The sequence below is a fragment of the Giraffa tippelskirchi genome, chromosome 7 (assembly GCF_054371585.1).
Source record: "Giraffa tippelskirchi isolate mGirTip1 chromosome 7, T2T-mGirTip1v1.2.pri, whole genome shotgun sequence".
Taxonomy (NCBI): domain Eukaryota; kingdom Metazoa; phylum Chordata; class Mammalia; order Artiodactyla; family Giraffidae; genus Giraffa; species Giraffa tippelskirchi.
Window position 1 is genome coordinate 116,782,361 of NC_137281.1, and position 21,123 is coordinate 116,803,483.

General features: G+C 38.3%; 3 protein-coding genes across 11 annotated transcripts in view; 2 read left to right on the plus strand and 1 right to left on the minus strand.

Annotated features, from left to right (window-relative positions):
• Positions 1–11,216, minus strand: part of PIGB (phosphatidylinositol glycan anchor biosynthesis class B) — a 26,734-nt gene extending 15,518 nt beyond the window's left edge. Inside the window, exons 1-5 of one of the 4 annotated variants that reach the window (XM_081510247.1) lie at positions 10,990–11,216; positions 8,017–8,149; positions 7,476–7,596; positions 3,888–3,992; positions 2,170–2,300 (exon numbers count right to left, since the gene is read on the minus strand). In XM_081510247.1, the coding sequence (XP_081366373.1) occupies positions 2,170–2,300; positions 3,888–3,992; positions 7,476–7,596; positions 8,017–8,149; positions 10,990–11,125 (626 nt within the window). In that variant the 5' untranslated portion in view covers positions 11,126–11,216. Of the gene's footprint in view, positions 1–2,169; positions 2,301–3,887; positions 3,993–7,475; positions 7,597–8,013; positions 8,150–10,989 lie in introns of all 4 variants that reach the window. The other 3 variants (XM_081510246.1, XM_081510245.1, XM_081510248.1) reach the window with 3 other exon arrangements.
• An 88-nt stretch (positions 11,217–11,304) lies between these two features.
• On the plus strand, positions 11,305–13,106 carry PIGBOS1 (PIGB opposite strand 1). 2 transcript variants are annotated; one of them, XM_081510281.1, is made up of 2 exons: positions 11,305–11,521; positions 12,743–13,106. In XM_081510281.1, exon 2 carries the CDS (start codon positions 12,818–12,820, stop codon positions 12,980–12,982), a length of 165 nt encoding a protein of 54 aa, XP_081366407.1. In that variant the 5' UTR covers positions 11,305–11,521; positions 12,743–12,817; the 3' UTR covers positions 12,983–13,106. The 2 variants fall into 2 exon arrangements, with proteins under 2 accessions (XP_081366407.1, XP_081366406.1); XM_081510280.1 differs by having other exon boundaries at positions 11,305–11,517.
• Positions 11,305–21,123, plus strand: part of RAB27A (RAB27A, member RAS oncogene family) — an 82,585-nt gene continuing 72,766 nt past the window's right edge. For 2 of the 5 annotated variants that reach the window (XM_081510261.1, XM_081510269.1), the window contains exon 1: positions 11,305–11,517. The gene's annotated coding sequence lies outside the window, so the exon portion shown is untranslated. Of the gene's footprint in view, positions 11,522–12,742; positions 13,002–21,123 lie in introns of all 5 variants that reach the window. The other 3 variants (XM_081510265.1, XM_081510259.1, XM_081510258.1) reach the window with 3 other exon arrangements.

The window sequence follows — 21,123 nt, forward strand, 5'->3', positions numbered from 1 at the left end:
TTTGTTCAGAAAGTAGGCTTGTAGCTTTGTCCATCTGAAAGATACATCTGTCTATATATACATATATAGATATACACCTGATTTTAAAAAAGCTTACTGTAAAAACCTGTATGATCAGGGGTAGAAATGTGGGTTTTTACTATTAGGACCTCTCTCAATAAATAGTTGAAGGAGAGCACCTAATAATTTAATCATCAAGATGATAGTGGCAAAATAAAACAACTTAGTTGAAGGAGAGCACCTAATAATTTAATCATCAAGATGATAGTGGCAAAATAAAACAACTTTATGGTACCATGATATACCTATTAACTAATAAGTAACTATAAAGAAATTTCCAGTGTTGGTGAAGATGTAAGAATAGGGGTTTCAAGTTCAAATTCTTACGGAGACCAGGTAAGTAATAAAAATTTGTGGTACTAGCTGCATGGGACCTCCAATAGTGTCATGAAGGAATCTTGGCCCAGAATGTTGCTAGGCCTTACATTTTTTCAAGAGAAACTAGAAATCAAGATTTTAGGTAAGATCTCCCAATTTAAAAACTTTGCCAAGTAGTTAACGTAAAGAACAAAAACACTGAGCAGATGAAATAAAACCCCTCCGGCTTGGTGTGAACTTGTAGTCAGCCTAATTGCAGATTCTGCCATAGTGAAACTACCTAGAGGATGCCCAAATGTATCTAGTCCTACCTAACCTCACTCCAAATTTTCCAACTTGGGTTTCTTACTCCTTTCTGAATATTTCTACATAACTCTTACTGGAATTTAAAATCAAAGTATATGAAATAAGCCCCACAACTTTCTCACAAACCTGTTTAGTGTCTCGTATTTAACAGTATCACTCATTCTCAGTCTTAAAATTTGGAGTCACCTTAAATCCCAACTTTTCATCCCACACATCCACTTTACTTCCCATTGCCATGATTTTACATCAAGTCCTCTCACTTGCCTAAAATCTTCTCATAGTTGTATCACTTGTTTGGAATCTTTTCATAATCATTATTTCTAATTTTGCAGAAATATTTCTTAAGACTATCATTGTCATCATCAATACTTACTGAACACTTACTTTGTAATAGGCCACACTGTCTACAGATTCTCATTTAATTCTTCAAAGTGGCTCTGTTTTCACTTGATAGAAATCAATGTTTAGACATCCTCATCTGTAGGTAACGTAGTGAATGCCTATTCTAGCAGTCAAGAGTCTTAATGCAGAAATGATCTTATTTGGTTTGATCCTCAACAACCTTGTATATATGGAAGAATAGATACTAGCTTCTTAACTAGATTCCCAGATTTTCTAGCTTTCTCCCTTTTAGTGCATCCTCAGTACTGCTACTAGGAGATAATTATTTCTAAATCAGGTTTAATTGGGTCATGCTTCTCAAAGCTGCCGGTACCCTGCTACTTATAAAATGTGAATTCTGGAGAAAGGCAAAGTGCCATGCTAGCCTCATTCCTCTCTTTTCCCACACATCCTACCGCACATTAGCTCCTCCAGACAACCTGCACAGAATACAGTGAAACCCTATTCTGATGTTCCTTTTTCTTAGTATTTTATACCAACTTATATAAACCCAAACCACATCCATGTATTTTCTATTTGCTCATCCAGGATCTACTCTCTATTCTTCACCTACTCAGAATGTAGGGACGGTGACCTGTGTGGACTGTGTCAATGGGCTGTCTTGCTCTTTGGCTTCTCATTCGCATTGGTTAACTGGAGGGCAGAAGAGTCAGTGTATGTTATTCACCCTGCTCTTTCCTTGCTATGGATAAAGGCTGGCTGTACCCCTCTCTTGTTGGGGTCCTCTCTAAAAGTTAAGAGTTCTAGGGATTTCAGTAAGTTTCCTCCCCTTACTCCCTGAGGCCAAAGGATAACAGAAACTTGCTATGTGACTAGCCCTCAGGTACTATGGTATCCCCTTACTAGCTTTTCTAAACATTGTTTATACCTTTGTAAACAGTCCTTTTATCAAACTCTCTTTGGTATCTAGCTTGAGTATCTCTCTTTCCTGCTGTAATATATATATCAACTGAATTTGTTGTTCTGATAGCCTTCATGAATATTGGGGGAGTCCACTGGATATTGCAATATATCGATAATTTAAGATTTTTCAAAATCATGCTTTAGAGTTTTGTACATAATTGTAACAGTACTGTAACTCACCTGTTCATACACTTTGAACCTTCCAAAGGATAGTAGAAAAGAGCAATTATAGTGAGAACAGTTTCCATGGTGTTTGTAAGAGTTCTGGTACAGCAATACCACGTGAACCAAGAGCATAACTGGCAAAAAAACTAAGAACAATTATAAGCAAACATATATGGAGGGGGAAATGGAAAAGCTTAGTATTATCTTCTAAGGAAAATAGCAAGCAAGTCTAAAGTTAAAAATGGGCATGCCCAAACATTGTTTTTAAGTTATATCAAACACATGTCTATGATAATCAGATCTGTATTTGTTCAAGTTAAGTTTATTCTTTTAGGTACATTTTTGTGGCATTTCATTTCATTTAAATCTCACTTCTCACAATAAAAGATATAAAAAATACAGATTCCTTGACAGCAGAGTTTAAAGAAGACTGAAATTCATAGCTAGAGTTTTATAATCAGTATTACTCAAATTGTCTTATATTACTGACAAGTATTTTGGTTGATATTTTTATTGACCTTGGTTTGGAATATTGTCCTATTTCCTGATGGGAAATTGAAGACAACACACACACACACACACAAAGTGACTTATCAGTAAAAAGCATTAAATTTTAATTTGGAAATTGACTAAATTAATAAACCACTTTTTGGTAGAACATGCAAACAGAAGCATCATTAAGTCTGCAAAACAAATGCCTTTAAAAGAAACTGATTAGTTGCTTCAAGGATGTTAAAACATGTTATACCAGCTTCCTATCTCTTCCAATACAGACTTTAAAATATGTTCCCAATTAACTTCTTTTTGTGAAGTTAAAGGCTCTTCCTGAACTGGAATATGGTAGTGCTGCCACTTTGGAGGAAGGATTTTAAAGGCATTATGTCTTTGCTGTTTTAGGTTCAGCCTTGAGCAGTGTATATAAGCACAAATTAAAGAGACTGACTTAATCCTTGAAGGATTGCTAAAGTAATCTTTTTAATGCAAAGCAACACACTATCTGCAGAAATGTCATATTAATAAGTTAATGTTAATAAATTAACACTAAATTATACTTCAGAAATGTGTTGGTAAATTGGTTATCTGGAATTTGAAACATATTTGCCAACAGAAATATAAAAAAGGTAGTAAGATTTCTAAGTTGGCTTATATAAGCTTACTTAATTCGATAACTCTTTAGGATAGGTTTAACTGGGGAAATCCATTCAGGATTTGAATGGGAGATTGAGAATCTCCTCACTGTGAAATAAGTCAAATGACAAAAGACAGTCTTCTGTACCTTTTCCATTATTCTAGCCAAAAGTGAAAGACTGCATCAGTGAGAAGAGAATTCTCAGGGCTGAGTTGCAGGTAGTTGGAGGAATAGTGAAAGGATTGTAATCAGCTGAGGTAATCGTGTGGTAGGCAATAGTTTAGAACTGTTCCTACTGAATATTATGGCAAGTGAGACAAGGACTCAGCCCTGAGTCATGGTGCTTCCCAAGGCTGTGTCCTAGGCTTCGGCCTCTCCAGGGTGGGAGGGTACCAATGGCTTCCTACCACCTAGGGCTCATTCAGAAGGAGACAGCATGTCCACTTGCGTCTTACTGTTCTGAATTATGGAAGTACCTTTGTAAAGTTGTACAAGTTATTTTCTGAAACTGCCTTGGGAAATCAGTCATGTCGACTGCCCTGTTCATGTGCTTCATGCTCACAGGAATGAAGGAAAGAGATTTTCTAACATGTTTTAGACTTACCACCCATTGTGCTACTTGCTGATTTTCTAGTTGCTTCATTAATGAGTAAAGCCTCAAGTCTGCTATAGCAGACAGAAGTGCTTGGGCAAGTCTAGGAACCCAAATCTTCATTAGTTAAAAAAAAAAAAAAAAGATATTAAAAACATCTGGTTAGTTCACACTTTAAAACTGTAAGAAATCAACAAGCTTATCCAACATCGGTTGAAAGCCATTCTTATTTTTTAAAAAAAGATGTATTCTATTCTTCTGCAAAATACCTGTTTTTCTGCAAAAAAGCTACATTAATTTTCATGGAAATACCAAAAGGTAATTTTATCTTTCCCATTCTCTCTGTAATGTATGTATTACAATACTACTAATTTTAAGTAGCCAGCAGCCCATTTCATTGTGTGAAGGCTCTATTTTAGAAGCACATTAGTTGTTTTCATTAGCATAACAGTAGGTAATTTTTAATGAAATATTTACAATACAGTGGGCTAAGTATCATACTAAGTACTTCATGTATATCAGCTCATTCAGTCCTTCTATCAATCCTATGAGACAGGATTATAAATGACAAAACAGGGACAGAGAGGTTAAGGTTAAGAAATTTCCCCAAAACTGCAGAGCTAGTTAGTGTGGAGGTCAGGATTCAAACCCAAGTCTGCCTGACTCCAAAGCTTAGCTACTAAATTACATTGTTTTGCTATCATGCAATATCAATAATGTGAGTTACTTTTTTTTTTTTAAAGCTTTAAGTAATCTATTATTACAGAAATATGGTTTTCAGATGATATTAAAGAAGAGTAAAATGAAAGTAAATGTATTATAACTTAATTACAGTTAATGATTCTATATTATACAGTAATATCTTTTGAGTTTTAAAATGTGTCAGTTATCATTAACAAACTAAACACTTGCTGGTAGATCACAACTTAATTTTAGTTTGTTCAAAAGATGTGTTTCTAAAAATTTATATGTACATCTGTATTTTATTGCATCAAACTTCACTAATTTTACGTTATAATTAGAGCTGCTTTACTTTCAGTTGTCAGTGATTTCTAACACTTGAGCTTTATGTCCTTTATCAGTACTCTATAAGTATATGTTTAAATCGTAACGGTACAGTATACTTCATAATTCCACTTAAACTGTGCCCGTAAAATACAGTAAAAGGCACCTCTGTACTCACCTTCTGTTTGCCCTGCAAAAGAATCTATAAGCCGCCTCCTCACCTCCCAGGTATGCAAATACTTCATGTGAAAAGTTAATTTCGCTACAAACTTGATATGAGCTGAGTGTTGAGGTAGCCACTAAAATACTAAAAGAATTTTTTTGTGCACTGAGAGAAGTATAGTTATTTATGAACTTAATGAGCCCACTATATTCTGAGCTACTTATCCTAGCTTTCAATATTGTGTTCAGTTTCAAGACCCACTTTTTAAGATTAGACATTAATAAATTACAAGATGATTATGAGGTTTTAAGACTGGAGATGTTTATCCTGGATAAATAGGACTTTTTGAAGTGTTATGTAAAAATCTTGAATTTAAAAGAAGGTAGATTTTAGCTGAACACAAAAATAAATGGAGTTGTAAATTTCCAGTTGTTAGCAGTCTCTCCAGACTTTATCATAATTTTCCAGGTTATAATAAGGCCCTAACAAGAATTAAAGAGTTACACATGGCTTCTGGAGAATAAAAACTAGTGTGATGGAGTAAAGAGAAGATGGAATGTGCCAGGAATGAACCCTGAAGATTCGGCCTTTGTTGGCAGCTTACCATTCTATACTCCTATTTTTTAAGATCCTGACCCTTCCTTTCCTGAAGCTCCAGGAGCCGGATGCCTGTGTGCCATCTTCTGACTGTTCAAAACTCCCACTGTGGTACCCCCCCCCACAGGTCTCCCTTCTTATCCCCCTTTCTTCTCACAATATTCCAAGCTAATGCTCTCCAGTATAAACACAATGTGAGCCACACACTGAATTTTAAATCTTATAGTAGTCAAAAAGTGAAAAATGTCAAAACAGGTAAAATGAACCTCAATACTTCTATTTAACTCATCATATCTAAAATATTTCAACATTTAATGTAAAAATTACAGAAATATTTTACATTCTTCTTTTGCTCTAGTTCTTTGACACTTGGTATGGATTTTACACTAAGAGCACATCTCAATTTGGACTAGCCACATTACCAGCATTTCCAGTCTTGAGTAGCCACATGTGGCTGGTGGCTTCTGTATTGGACGGCACAGCTCTAAGCCATTGTTAATTCTGTCCACATACCTTATGAAGTTTAGAGAGAAGTTATCTGGAAAGAGCACTGGACTGTGAATAAGGAGACATAGGATCTGGTTTTAGCTTTTAACATGCAGTGACTTTGGTCTGTTTTCTTCATCACTTCTCTGACCCCTTCTGGTTTCAAAATTATATAATCTATTTTAAAATAATCAAGATGAGAGTATGATGACTGACAGCATCATAATGGTTCTCTGTTCAAGTTCTATCTTGAAGGCTCCTTCATTCATAATCTAACCTATTTTCTGAGATATACATTTGCCTAGGCAGATATGAATATCCTGCATATCTAGAAGCTTAGTGGGTAGTCGTGAGAGATGAAAAAACAATTCACAGTTCCTAACTTCTACATGTGTTAATGGGAGAAACACTCCTTCAGCTCTCAATTTTCCTTCCCTGTGATATTTTCAAATGAAGCATCAATTTCACTGATATGTTCTTTGTTTTTCACTAGTGGGTAATCAGGTATCATTGTAAAGGGGAGGGTACAATACAGCCTTTAAAAAAAAAAAAAAACCAAACAAAACTCCAGAACCTCAGTGCCTTTCCAGGCTTCAAAATACCCTTCAGGATTTGGGCTGCCTTTAGAATTCTGGGCCACTTCCCTAACAGAAAATAGGGAAGGCCCAACTGTTGAGTCCAACTTGATGATAGCTTAAAGGATGTTGATAATGAGGTTAGAAAAACTTCTGCACCGTTAGTTCTTCTTTTGTATCTTTTCCTGGCAGCTGACCCCAGAAATTCATTATCTAGGGATTACAACCCTGCTCACTCTTGATGGCTAATTACTACACAGCACAATGACTGTACATATCAATATATTTTTGTCAAGTTAATTTTCCTAATTTTTAATTTCAACACTAAATCCTGAGTAGGTTTATATGTATTTAGTTTTCATAGGCTCACGTAACATGGCCTTCTGTTTACAAGTTAAAAAAATAAGATATAACACTTTCTTAAGTGATTCTTTCATGAAGGAAATTTACTTTTAAAGTACAAATAATATATAATATAGTCATTATGAACATCTGTATATCTTAATAGAATATCTCACAGCAGAATATCTCTTAACAGAATATCTCACACTTTCATGCTCAATGTTTTTAGCACATATTGAACACTTACACATCACCATGTGTCTTTGAACCCTGGGCTTCCCAGATAGGGTCAGAGTTCAGCAACAGTAGTCTTCTAAAAACAAACTTCCATAAATAATAATTATTAATATTTAATAATATTAATATACATTAACCTTAAAAAAGGGATGAAATCTGTTAATGACTATTTTGATTACATTTATTTAAACTTACCAGCAAGTGAACACTATCTTTCCCCAAAAGATGCAGAATCTTGTAAATGCTTGCAAAGATTAAGGGGTAAGTATAACCCCTCAATCTTTCTGTCCATTCCCAGGTCAAATAACCATAATTAGTAATATTAAGGACTAATGTTAAGTAGCATTGAAACATAACCTCTTTTCATTTCTACATATAAAACTTATTTTTCAGCAAAGACGCTTAAATAAAAACATAGTATTTCATACAGAGTATTTGAAATAAAAATGTAGTTAGCTAACTATACTTAATTTCTTCAAAGCAGCAATGTTTTTTACTTCATCTATATCCTCCACATTACTGAGCACTGTGGGAATATATGCCAAAGGCTTAGTACACTAACACCAAAGAAAGATACAGAAGAAATATTAGCCTAAAATAATGGCACACTTTTATAGGTTAAAATTACTTGGAGAAAATATGTATAATTGATTGAAAACATGTCATAGAGCTGACACAGTTTCTGAGATGAATACACATTTCTAGTCCAGGAATAGAAAACTACAAAGGATATTTGAAAACCATATGATGTGCAACTTCAAGAGACTGCCAGTATTCATCTGGAACAAAACTTGTCTGGACTAAAAAGCAGTTACATATTCGTAACGCTATGATAAACAAGACCAGATAAATGTTTTCACCAAGAAGATCTGAAAAAAATGAACAAACAGGTAATTGTAGCACAAGAGTCAGGCTACTTCCACTTGGAGAACTAAAATCCGCTCTGGTTGGCCCTTTGCTCAGGCTTTGTTAAAGTGCAGTGGTGAACTCCAGCCCCTCTACACTACTCACGAGCAGACCTGGGTGGAAGGTTAGACAAAGCACCATAGCCTCAATAATGGGGGATTACCACTCCTTTCATTTACCAAATCAAATATTAAGATACATTTTGAAAAAGAGATTGGGTTAACTAAGGCCTTCAGCAAATATATGTGTATATAATGAAAGAAACCAGCTAACAAATTACTAACTTAGGAAGCAACATTTTGTGTATGTGCATATACTGGCATATAAAATGGTCCTTTGTACACTTTTAAATAGTCCTTTTTGATGCTTTTGTATGGTAGGCACTGAATTCATTCCTTTACATGCACTGTGTCATTTAGTCCTCACTGCTATAGGGAAGGTATCATTAGCCCTATTTTATATGAGAAAACTGAGGCTCAAAAGTTAAACTGCCTTCTCCCAAGTCAGAAAGCTTGTAAATAAACAGGATTCAAAACCAGGTCTGTATGTTGACTCCAGAGTCCTGCTCTTAATTACAAATGGACAGCTTATACACTAAATACTTTTTAAATGTGAATTTAGTTGCCAACATTTAAAAATCAGATTTTATGTTAACATTTGTATTGTAGCATATCAAAACTCCTTAAGATCTAGCAACATAGAGCTCAACTGGGAAACAGCTGGCTGGTACTGAAATATAGGGTGCTTTGACTTCTTGCATTTAGCCTTGCCTCTTCTGTCTCCTGACAACTTGAGTTTGCAGCCTGCCTCTGATCCACTGTGAGTCTTTTACTATCATTCTGGGTTCCTGCACTTTCATTTCTTATTCTTCAGGAACATTTCTTTTTTTTTTAATTGGAGGGTAATTAAAATATTGTGATGGTTTTTGCCATGCATCTCAACATGAACTGGCCACAGGTATACATGTGTCCCCTTCCTCCCAACCCCCTCCCCCCACCTTCCTCCCCACCTTATCCCTCCAGGTTGTCACAGAGTGCTGCCTTTAAGTGCCCCGTGTCATACTTAAACTTCCATTGGCTATTATTTTACATAGGTAATATATATGTTTCAATGCTGTTCTCTCAAATCATCCCACCCTCTCCTCTGAGTCCAACAAGTCTGTTCTTTATGTCTGTGTCTACTTTGCTTCCCTGCACATTGGTACCATCTTTCTAGATTCCATTGTTCAGCTGTCAACATATACATGCACTAATATATGATATTTGTCTTTCATACTTAACTCTGTATGACAGGTTCTAGGTTCATCCACATCATTAGAACTGACTCAAATGCATTCCTTCTTATAGCTATAGGAGTAGTATTTTATACTATAGGAGTAGTATTCCATTGTGTATGTGTACTATTTTCTGATGGACATCTAGGTTGCTTCTATGTCCTAGCTATTGTAAATACTGCAGCAATGAACACTGGGGTACTTTTTCAATTAAAGACAACGTGTATTTTTCAATTCTGGTTTCCTCAGAGTATATGCCCAGTAGTGGGATTTCTGGGTCGTATGGTAGTTTTACTCCTAGTTTTTTAAGAAGTCTCCATACTGTTTTCCATAGTGGTGGTATCAGTTTACATTTCCACCAACAGTGTAAGAGGGTTCCCTTTTCTTCACACCCTCTCCAGCATTTGTTTGTAAACTTTTTGATGATGGCCATTCTGACTGGTGTGAGATGATACCTCATTGTGGATTTGATTTGCATTTCTCTAATGAGCAATGCTCTGCATCTTTTCATGTGTTTCTTAGCCATCTGTATGTCTTCTTTGGAGAAATGTCTGTTCAGGTCTTCTGCCCACTTTTTGATTGGGTTGTTTGTTTCTCTGGTATTGAGCTGCGTGAGCTACTTACATATTATGAAGATTCTTTGTCAGTTTCATTTGTTATTTTCTCTCATTCTGAGTGTTGCCTTTTCACCTAGCTTATAGTTTTCTTAGTAGTGCAAAAGCTTTTAAGTTTAATTTAGGTCCCACTGGTTTATTTTTGTTTTTATTTCCATTACAGTAGGAGGTGGGTTATAGAGAATCCCGCTGTGATTTAGGTAGAGAATGCTGGAACACATTTTAAATGTTCTCAACTGGTGCATTCAACACCACATGGTGCCCCTTCTGAACTTTTTAATCTTTCAGAAACAAACCTCCCTGCTGGCTGTATCTGCTGTCCGGAAACCTTGTTGTTCTTTCCTTTTCTCCTCTTTACTTTGTGGCCTCAGGCAGAAGAAACTGTACTCAGAACTGGCCCTTAAACAACAGCCTTTGGCACATAGAAGGCACGCAATATATAATGAATGAATGAGGAACCTATCTACATATTAAATACCTCCTCCGACAGATCAGAATCCCACTTGCTGGGGTGATGTTTCTCCTGTCAGGGTGACAACGAGACCAAAGAGAAGGCGGAGGGGCCAGCAGGAAAAAGCAATGTGGCGGGGGTCAGACCTGGTTCCACTCCAGCAATCAGCCCTCCGTAGATAAGAAACTTTGGGAACACTGGGTCAGGGTGGCCACTCCCTCTCTGACTTGGGATGGCCACATCATGCTTATTCACTTCTCATGGCTGCGGGAAGCTGGCACAAAACAATGCAGAATACAGTGCCCTGCAAGAGACGGGGATCCGGAATCCCATCTCCAGCGCAACGTGATTTCTCGCACACCACGCTCCTCCCACTCCCGGACCCCCAGTAGATGGACTCCTCGTTCAGGGTCGCCAACTTCCCGCCACCACCACCCAGCTCGGCGTCCACACCCCCTCACTCACCCCCGCAGCGCCCGGTGCTCTTCTGCGGGCTGAGATACAAGGTGGACTTTCTCGTTCGCAGCTTCGTCTTCTCATGGGAGCGGTTCTGGAGACCGCGGAAAAAGAGGCTGCCGCCCCCGCCGCCGTCTCGCTCCATCCTGCATCAGCTTTGCGGTCCGCTGGGGACCGCCAGCAGTCAACGTCCCCAGCAATGGTTGCCCGAAACGGCGCGCGTTGCTCTTCCGCCCACTAAGTTTGGCCTTTGCGAGCTGCCGTCGCCGGCAGGCGCAGAGGTAGCCGGGAAAAGGCATCTTCGTCCCGCCCACCCCCAACGGTGGTCCCCGCGGCTCACTATTGCTGGTTCGGCGACGCAGCTACCCCTTCGCCGCGGGCTGATCCGCGCTTTCCCTTCTACGTTTCTTTCTCGAAGAATTGTTTCCTTCCTTTGGTTTCGTGGTCTCTGCGGCTGGGGTCCGGAAACTACTGAAAAGATCTGGATCTCACCTCTGCGGATACAGGCAGGAGGCGGCGCGGAGCTGAAGAAGAACGGTGTGTGAGTGATAATAGTACTGATAATTGCAAACGGAAGTGGTGGTGTAACGTAGCATGCTTTGGGTGATCTTACAGTGACTGTTTGTTGAGCGACGTAGGCAGGATAAGGGTAATTTAGCCTCTTGTACAGATGTGGAAAATGAGGCCCCCAAAGGTTAAAGGACTTGGTCAGTGTCACTTAGCGAGCTAGTGGCGGAAGGGGAACCTTCTCCAATTTACTTGTGGTTTAATTGTCTGTTTTTCAAGGAGCTGACTTGCAAATGTCTCAGTAGTCTTCGAACCAAAACATGCTTGGTGAAGTTCTCGTTTATCTAAGTGTATTTTCCCCCAGAAAAATCGTAAATTACAATTTTAGCGATATATTAAGAAGCTACTAGTTAATTCCGCCACTGTTGAATTTTGTGACCTCGGGGACTGGCTTAGGAGGCTGTGAAGTATTGTTATAATAAAGAGAACATAAAAATGATTCACTCTGTTTTACCTGTTTATAAACATGTATTTAGTATCTCCGAACCATAGAACTTACCACAGACAATAGACTATTGCAAGGAATATAATTTTCTGAGAAGTTCTAGAGTCAATTGTTAAATTGTTAAATTGTTCTAGAGTCAATTGTTAAATTGTTCAATTGTTCTAGAGTCAATTGTTAAAAGTAAAACCATTAAAATCCCTATTTTATTTTTTGTCAAAAATATATGGTTGATGACTTAGGGGTGATGTCAGTTTGTATCTACTATAGCATCAAAGGAACTAGAAAAGCTTTTAGTTTGTTTTTAAAAATTGTTTTTAATCACACATATTGTCATGAAATAGTAAAGAAAGGCTAATAATGAAAAGTAACAAATCTCTCTCCTTTCAGATGAGATTGGCAATCACATTTAACTTTCGTGGACGACTGTTTCTTTTAATAGTTTTCATATACCTTTAAAGGCATAAGAAATATGTTCCTCTATTTTTTCACACTTCTGCCATTTAATAAAGTATCCGTTTAAAACCTCTGAAAACATTCTATAATAGCATTTAGCTTTATCGTATACCATCCCCTAACCTTCATTTGTCATATTCTCTTTGTGTCTATATTCCTATTTTAGTTACATCAATAAGCATATTTACATATTATGAGAAAAATACCGTTTATGCAGGAGCAAAGTTGTGGCATGAAGTCTTTATAAAGGATATTGTGCTGAGTTATTGCTTTGCTTCCCATTTTCTTTGTATACAGACCTGAAGAGAGTTCCTGGATGTGGAGTTTGTTTTTTTAGAACCATCCTTGCGCTGTGAAGTGTTTGATGAAAAAATGTTTGGAAGATTGACTTTTCCACAACTGCTTTTTGCTAGCTTCCTTGGAATTGCTGGAGGAATATATATTTATCAACCAATATTTGAACAGTATTCCAGAGATCAGAAGGAGTTAAAAGAAAAGATGAAATTGGTACAAGACTCGGAAGAGAAGAAAAGTTGATATTACATGGAGTTGAAATGTGATTGCTTAAAATTCCATTGAAATTATACATTGAGTATAAATAGTAAAAAGTTACTCACTATAAATAATCTAGTAAAAAGTTATCAATTATACCTTAAACAAATTATTGATAGTGATTTTAAATTAGCTTTAAAACTAGCACTGTCAATTTTAGTATTTACTTTACTTTTTGCCATTTTATGTCTTTTCACCAGGATCTATGAGTATGTTTCCTTTTAAGCAAAAATGAATATATTAAGGAATATTTTATTTCCTAGTTGAGGCTTATTTTTCTGGGAATGCGGCCTATACATTGGTGGTCTAGAGTATAGAAACTAGCTGGGAATTGTGTTTACAGTTGTGTTTGTGAATGAAGTTAACCAAGTTAACTACCTCATGCAGAATGCCCCTCAATTAGCCTACAATTAACCTACTTTAATATACTTCAGCACTCTTTCAATTCCTAGCTTTCTCTTCGCAGGCAGAATGGAGGTGTAAATTGAGAATCAGGATGGCTCAAATCAAATGGAGGTTTTTGAAAAGGTAGATGGTATCACATAGGGTGGCAAACATGACACAGATCTGTTTACTTAACTCACTAAGCAAATTTGCATTAATAATCGTGATCATGGAAGAGTTAATTTATTATGAAGCTATTCATATAGTTGAAGGGTTTTTTGGAAATTGCTAAGAACTGTTATTTAATTTTATATTTTCAGTGAGAGCTTAAGTGTAATCACATGTACAAAATACTGTAAATCAATTCATTTCTTTTTTTTTAAATAAATTCATTATAACTTAATATAAGCTATTTATGTTGAGATCAACGTAAGTAATAGGATTGAGAGAGAGAGAGGCCAGGAGGAAGCATGAAATTGTTAGCTTCTGCTCAGTTGCCACAAATGTCCCCTTATATTCTGCTGATTTAGAGCATGTCACAAAGATTCTTCCCACAGGATACACAGTCAAGTCACATAACCATGGGCACGAATATATCATCCTATTACCCAAGGAATGATAATCCTATTTAACATCACATGAAGTTTAACTACTTTTGATCATTTTGAGAAAGATGTACCTGTCTGTTTGGTAGTCCCATACCAACTGTCAGAGAATGAGTTGATTTTTTTTTTTTCCCCAGTAAAGGTACTATAGCCATTCAAATCAAAGCTATAGTGATATGCCACTTCACATACACTAGGATGACTGCAGTCAAAGAGAGGAAATAGTAAGTGTTGTTGAGAATGTGGAGAAGTTGAAACCCTCGAATATTGCTGGTGAGGATATAAAACAAGTTTGGCAGCTGTGAAAGTTTGGAAGTTCCTCAAAAAGAAGAACATATAATGTTACCATATGACCCAGCGATTCTGCTTTTAGATGTATATCCCAGAGTAGTGAAAACATATCTGCATAAACATTTGTAAATGAATGCTCGTAGCATCATTAGAATAGCCCCAAAGTGGAAATAATCCAAATGTCTCAGCCGGTGAATGCATAAATATATTGTGGTATATCCACGCAATGGAATATTACTTGGTTGAGCACAAAAGGCCACATATTGTATGATTCTATTTATATGACATGTCCAGAATAGGTAAATGCATAGAGACAAAGTGGATTAGTATTAAATATTTCCCAGTGATTAAGGGGAAGAAGGTATAGGGAGTGACTGCTAATGGATATAGGGTTACTTTTTAGGATAATGAAAATGTTTTGGAACTAGATAGTGGTGTTCAGTGACAGGTTTGTGAATATATTAAAAATCATTGAATTGCACACTTTACAACTTCATTGTGTGAGATTATATCTCAATAAAACTGTCAGGACTTCACTGGTGATCCAGTGGTTAAGAATCCACCAGCCAATGCAGGGGACATGGGTTTGACCCTGGTCTGGAAAGATTACACCTGCCACAGGACAACTAAAGCCAACATGCCACAACTACTGAGCCCACATGCTGCAACTACTGGAGGCTGTGCTCTGCAATGAGAGGCCACTGCAATGAGAAGACCCTGCTTTTTGCAACTAGAGTAAGCCTGTGCATAGCAGTGAATACCCCATGCAGCCAAATAAAATTAAAAAAAAACACTGTCAGAGAGGGGAGAAAAAATAGCCACTGCTTCCAGAGTAGCAGCTGCCATTGGAGTAGTCCATTGTTTTCTTCCATAATCCATCTAGTATATGTGTGTGGTATAGAATATACATAACATAAAATTTACTATTTTTATGATTTTTAAGTACATTTCAGTACATTAAGTATATTCACATTGCTGTGTGACCACCATCACCATCCATCTCTAAAACATCTGTTTAGTCTTTGCAAGGCCCAAAGAAGTGAATTAAATGGCAATGTGGAGATGCCCCACCCCTATATCCTTCATATATTTGAAGGTGGCATTAATGTCTGCAATTCTTTGCATGCTGCTGCTGCTGCTGCTAAGTCACTTCAGTCATGTCTGACTCTGTGCGACCCCATAGATGGCAGCCCACCAGGCTCCCCCGTCCCTGGGATTCTCCAGGCAAGAACACTGGAGTAAGTTGCCATTTCCTTCTCCAGTGCATGAAAGTGAAAAGTGAAAGTGAAGTCACTCAGTCGTGTTCGATTCTTCGAGACCCCATGGACTGAAGCCTACCAGGCTCCTCCGTCCATGGGATTTTCCAGGCAGGAGTACCGGAGTGGGTTGCCATTGCCTTCTCCGATTGCTTCCAATTTGCTGTCATAGTCAGGGAAAGCAGAGTCGGGGGCTTTCGGTTGGTTCTTTATACAATAATCATGTGGCATAGACTGAATGCATCCCCCCATTCATATGGGGGGAAGCCCTGATCCCCTTGTGAGGGTATTTGGAGGTCAGGCGTTTGGGAGGTAATTAGGTCCTGAGGGTGGAGCCCTTATCAATGGGATTAATAGTAGTGTTAGTCACTCAGTCCTGTCCAACTCTTTGTGACCCCACGGATGGTAGGCCATCAGGCTCCTCTGTCCACGGAATGCTCCAGGCAGGAAGGAATACTGGAGTGGGTGGCCATTTCCTTCTCCAGGGGATCTTCCCAACCCAGGAATCAAACCCAGGTTTCCTGCACTACAGGCAAATTCTTTACCATCAGAGCCACCTGTGTTTAAAAGCATCAATGAGATTAGTGCCCTTAAAGAAAAGATACCAGAGACATGCTCTCTCTCTTGCCCATGTAAGGATATAGCAAGAAGGTGGCTGTCTGCAAATCAGGAAAAGAGGCTTCATCATGTACTGAATCTGCCTCTGCCAGCCCCTTGATCTTGTACACCTCAGCCTTCAAAACCGTGAGAAAAAAATACCCGTTGTTTAAACCACTTATTTAGTGGAATTTATTAATAGCAGTCTGAATAAACTAAGGCACGGCTCTTCCTATAAGATTAATGTGAGGTCCCTGCCGGCTACTGAGTGTGTGTGTGTGTGTGTGTGTGTGTGTACATATATATATTTATATATCCTATCCATGGACCTGAATTTGGGGAGGAATGACAAAGTGTTCCTGTAAAACAAATTTGGGTAAACCTGCATTTATCTTATCCCACCCCCAATGACCCTGCACTCTAAACTGAGGGACTGTGGTAGCATTTAGAGCTTCCTTGTACCAGCCTCAGATCATGCAGTCAACAGGATCTGAATTTTGTCCTGGTTAAAGGCCTTGGGTCTCTTGGTAGGAGCAGAGGAAAGTTTATGGTAGATTCTTGTGGCATTGAGGAGTCCTTCCTCAGGTAAACACAGCTTCTTTAATCATTGGGTCTAAATTTATGGAATGACTTAGGAAACTGGTAAAAGATCTTGATTGCCAGTGTGAAAACCAACAGCCTTCTGCTCACTAGTTCTTAATTTTCTTTTAAAAATATGACTCAAGAAACACCCCTTTCTCTCCCCAAAACAATAACACCTATCTATCTTTTCCTTCAGAATACGGTGAACTTTTAAGCTGTTGGCATAGATCCCTGTATGCTATCAAGTCAAGACACCCTGGTTGCCCTCCAGCCTGGCTTCCCATTTTAGCAGTTATGACTTGCCATCAGACCTTTGCCACTTGTAAATTCTTTTATTTCTAACTTGGGAGTCCTGTTGCAGCATCTTCTGTCAGTCTCAGCTCATAAAGGATATCCGTGTCAGTGGCCTCCTGACCAGTGCCTCAGTGAAAGGAGCCTCATCAGGGCCTTTCAAGTAACAGCAGGTGGCGGTTCTGCAGTCTTATCACAAATCCATTATTCTGACTCCAAGGTCAGCAGGGCGAGATAGGGAGAACAAGAAAGTTAAAGAGGGAAAGCCAAGACAATGATAGGTTTTCAAGGGGGCCACTTGATCCTATGGGATTTTTCTGAAGAGAATTAAAAAAATTTTTTTAGCTATTATTTTGAAATACCTTCATACTTAAAAGGTACAAAAATAATATAAAAAAATTTCATATACTTGTTATCCAGGTTCCACAGATGTTAACATTTATCCACATTTGCTTTAATTTCTCTCTGTATATATGTGCTTACATATGATGCACACACAAACATTATTGTTTTTCTAAACCCTTTGAAAACAGAATAAGTTGCCCATATGATTCCCTTTACCTCTAAATATTTCAATGTGCTATTCCTAAAAGCAGGGATGTTCTCATTTATTATTATAGTGTAATAATCAAGATCAGGAAGTTAAGGTTGATTGGATATTATTATCTAATCTCAGATTTCATTCGGATTCTACTAAGTCCCATTAATGTCCTTTAGAACAAGACAAAAATATTTCTCTGAACCAAGATCTAATTTAGGGTCATATTTGAATTTAGTTCATGGTTCTTTGGTTTAATTTATTCTTGTTCCTTAGTCATTACCTTTTATGACCTTGAAATTTTCAAAGAATATTGGTTTGTTTGGTAAGTTCAATTCAGTTGCTCAATCGTGTCTCTTTGAGACCCCATGAAGCGCAGCACACCAGGCCTCCCTGTCCATCACCAACTCCCTGAGTCCACTCAAACCCATGTCCATCGTCTCAGCGATGCCATCCAGCCATCTCATCCTCTGTCGTCCCCTTCTCCTCCTTCCCTCAATCTTTCCCAGCATCAGGGTCTTTTCCAATGAGTCAGCTCTTCGCATCAGGTGGCCAAAGTATTGGAATTTCAGCTTCAACATCAGTCCTTCCAGTGAACACCCAGGACTGATCTCCTTTAGGATGGACTGGTTGGATCTCCTTGCAGTCTAAGGGACTCGCAAGAGTCTTCTCCAACACCACAGTTCAAGAGCATCAATTCTTCGGCGCTCAGCTTTCTTTATAGTCCAACTGTCACATCCATACATGACCACTGGAAAAACCATAGCCTTGACTAGACGAACCTTTGTTGGCAAATAATGTCTCTGCTCTTTAATATGCTGTCTAGGTTGGTCATAACTTTCCTTCCAAGGAGTAAGCGTCTTTTAATTTCATGGCTACAGTCACCATCTGCAGTTGTTTTGGAGCCCAGAAAAATAAAGTCAGCCACTGTTTCCACTGTTTCCCTATCTATCTGCCATGAAGTGATGGGACTAGATGCCATGATCTTAGTTTTCTGAATGTTGATAAGCCAAGTTTTTCACTCTCCTCTTTCACTTTCATCAAGAGGCTCTTTAGTTCTTCTTCACTTTCTGCCATAAGGGTGGTGTCATCTACATATCTGAGGTTATTGATATTTCTCCCGGCAATCTTGATTCCAGCTTGTGCTTCATCCAGCCCAGCGTTTCTCATGATGTACTGTGCATATAAGTTAAATAAGCAGGGTGACAATATACAGCTATGACGTACTCCTTTTCGTATTTGGAACCAGTCTGTTGTTCCATGTCCAGTTCTAACTGTTGCTTCCTGACCTGCATACAGGTTTCTCAAGAGGCAGGTCAGGTGGTCTGGTATGCCCATCTCTTTCAGAATTTTCCACAGTTTATTGTGATCCACACAGTCAAAGGCTTTGGCATAGTCAATAAAGCAGAAATAGATGTTTTTCTGGAACTCTCTTTTTCGATGATCCATCAGATCTTGGCAATTTGATCTCTGGTTCCTCTGCCTTTTCTAAAACCAGGTTGAACATCTGGAAGTTCATGGTTCATGTATTGCTGAAGCCTGGCTTGGAGAATTTTGAGCATTACTTTACTAGCGTGTGAGATGAATGCAATTGTGCAGTAGTTTGAGCATTCTTTGGCACTGCCTTTCTTTGGGGTTGGAATGAAAACTGACCTTTTCCAGTCCTGTGGCCACTGCTGAGTTTTCCAGATTTGCTGGCATATTGAGTGCAGCATTCTCACAGCGTCATCTTTCAGGATTTGAAATAGCTCAACTGGAATTCCATCACCTCCCCTAGCTTTGTTCATAGTGATGCTTCCTAAGGCCCACTTGACTTCACATTCCAGGATGTCTGGCTCTAGGTGAGTGATCACACCATCATGATTGTTTAGGTTGTGAAGAACTTTTTTGTTCAGTTCTTCTGTGTATTCTCTTGAAAAGATCTGTAGTCTTTCCCTTTCTATTGTTTTCCTCCAATTCTTTGCATTAATCGCTGAGGAAGGCTTTCTTATCTCTCCTTGCTATTCTTTGGAACTCTGCATTCAAATGGGTATATTTTTCCTTTTCTCCTTTGCTTTTCGCTTCCTGCTTCCTGTCTTTTCACAGCTATTTGTAAGACCTCCTCAGACAGCCATTTTGCTTCCCATGGCAGACGGCAAATGCTCTTGCTAAGTGCCAATATTTGTAGTTGACACTACCTAGGAATTGTCTCTCTCAGGACAAGGAAGAGAGGCGTGGGCAGTGGCAAGAGTCGGAGCCATGTATGTACAGAGGCTTCAAGCCTCCATCATGCGCCATTGTGCCATCAGATTTCACTTGTAAGACACAAATTCAAAGATGAAATTATTGAAAATTTTAAGATGGTGACTACAGAGCAATATAATTCTGTGTGCTGGGCCCTGTGTGGTGTTCTGGTTGCATAGCCGTGAAGCCAACCCTAATGATCACTATTTTTATGTTCAAATTGTTCCAAATTTGGTCATTTGGAGTCCTTTCCAGCTGGCCCTGGTTTTTTTTAATGTTTATTTCCAATATTAAGTGTTATTTTTGAGCATTTTCTGAAAATAATTTATAGTTTAACAAGTTTACAACTAGATACACAATACTTAAGAATATATTTTGACATTCACGGTGGACATATTTGGAAAGTAAGTTTTGTTAATGTAGCTTATAAACAAAAATATTTTGACAGTCCCAGTTAAAACAAGCAAGCTCTTAACTGAGGTTTAATTTACTCAGTTTCTGTAACAACTTTCTCTTGTTTTCATCTGGATACACTTTTCTCAAATTCGTTTTTGAATTTCCTCTGCCCGTGCCTTAAGTACTGAGCAATCCTCTGGATTCTGCACCAAGTACCCTTTTTGCCCTTTCTAGACTAGCTCAATGCCTCTCACATCTGAGTGGTAATAGCTCTAGTTCATGTCTTCTGTGTTTCAGACCAGCATTTTCAACTGCATACTAAAGAGTTTCACTTGGATGTTCTGCTGGTGCTGGCATGTCAGAGTTGAAATGTCCTGAAATTGTTCATTATCGTCTATTTCAGTCTCCCTCCCTGTTGCTTTCTTTTGCTTAGGGGTTCCTAGTTGCCCAAACCAGAAACCTGAGCATTTCTATGAATTCCTCCTTCTCCTTCCCCACCTACAACCAAGTCTTCTTGATTCACTCTCCTAAGTATCTGTCTATTCATCCTCATCCTCAAGGCCATCCCCTTAAACCAGATCACTGTTATCCCTCACTTGGATTTCAGCATGCTAATTGGCCTTCCCAGCCAATTCTTAGCCTTATAGCCATTAAGAAAATGCATTGTGAATTCTGGTCCTGGCTTTGCCACTTATTAGCTGTGTAAAACTGGTGAGGTTGCTTAATCTCTTTAATGTGCTTTTTCCTCATCTGTAATATGGGGAGAAGAATAGTGCTTATTTCATAGGGCAATTGTGAGAAGTAAATGAGGTGATATATGTAAAGTTCTTAGCATATTGGCTGATTCAGAGTAAATGGTCAATAAATGTTAGCCATTATAAGCATTCCAAGGTCCTTCATTACCCAACCTCTGCTTATTTCTCCAGTTTCTTTGATTGCTCCTTCCACTCATTTTTTCAGCTT

Excerpts from the sequence above, each read along its gene's own strand:
- PIGBOS1 (XM_081510281.1), top strand. The coding sequence starts at position 12,818 with ATGTTTGGAAGATTGACTTTTCCACAACTGCTTTTTGCTAGCTTCCTT.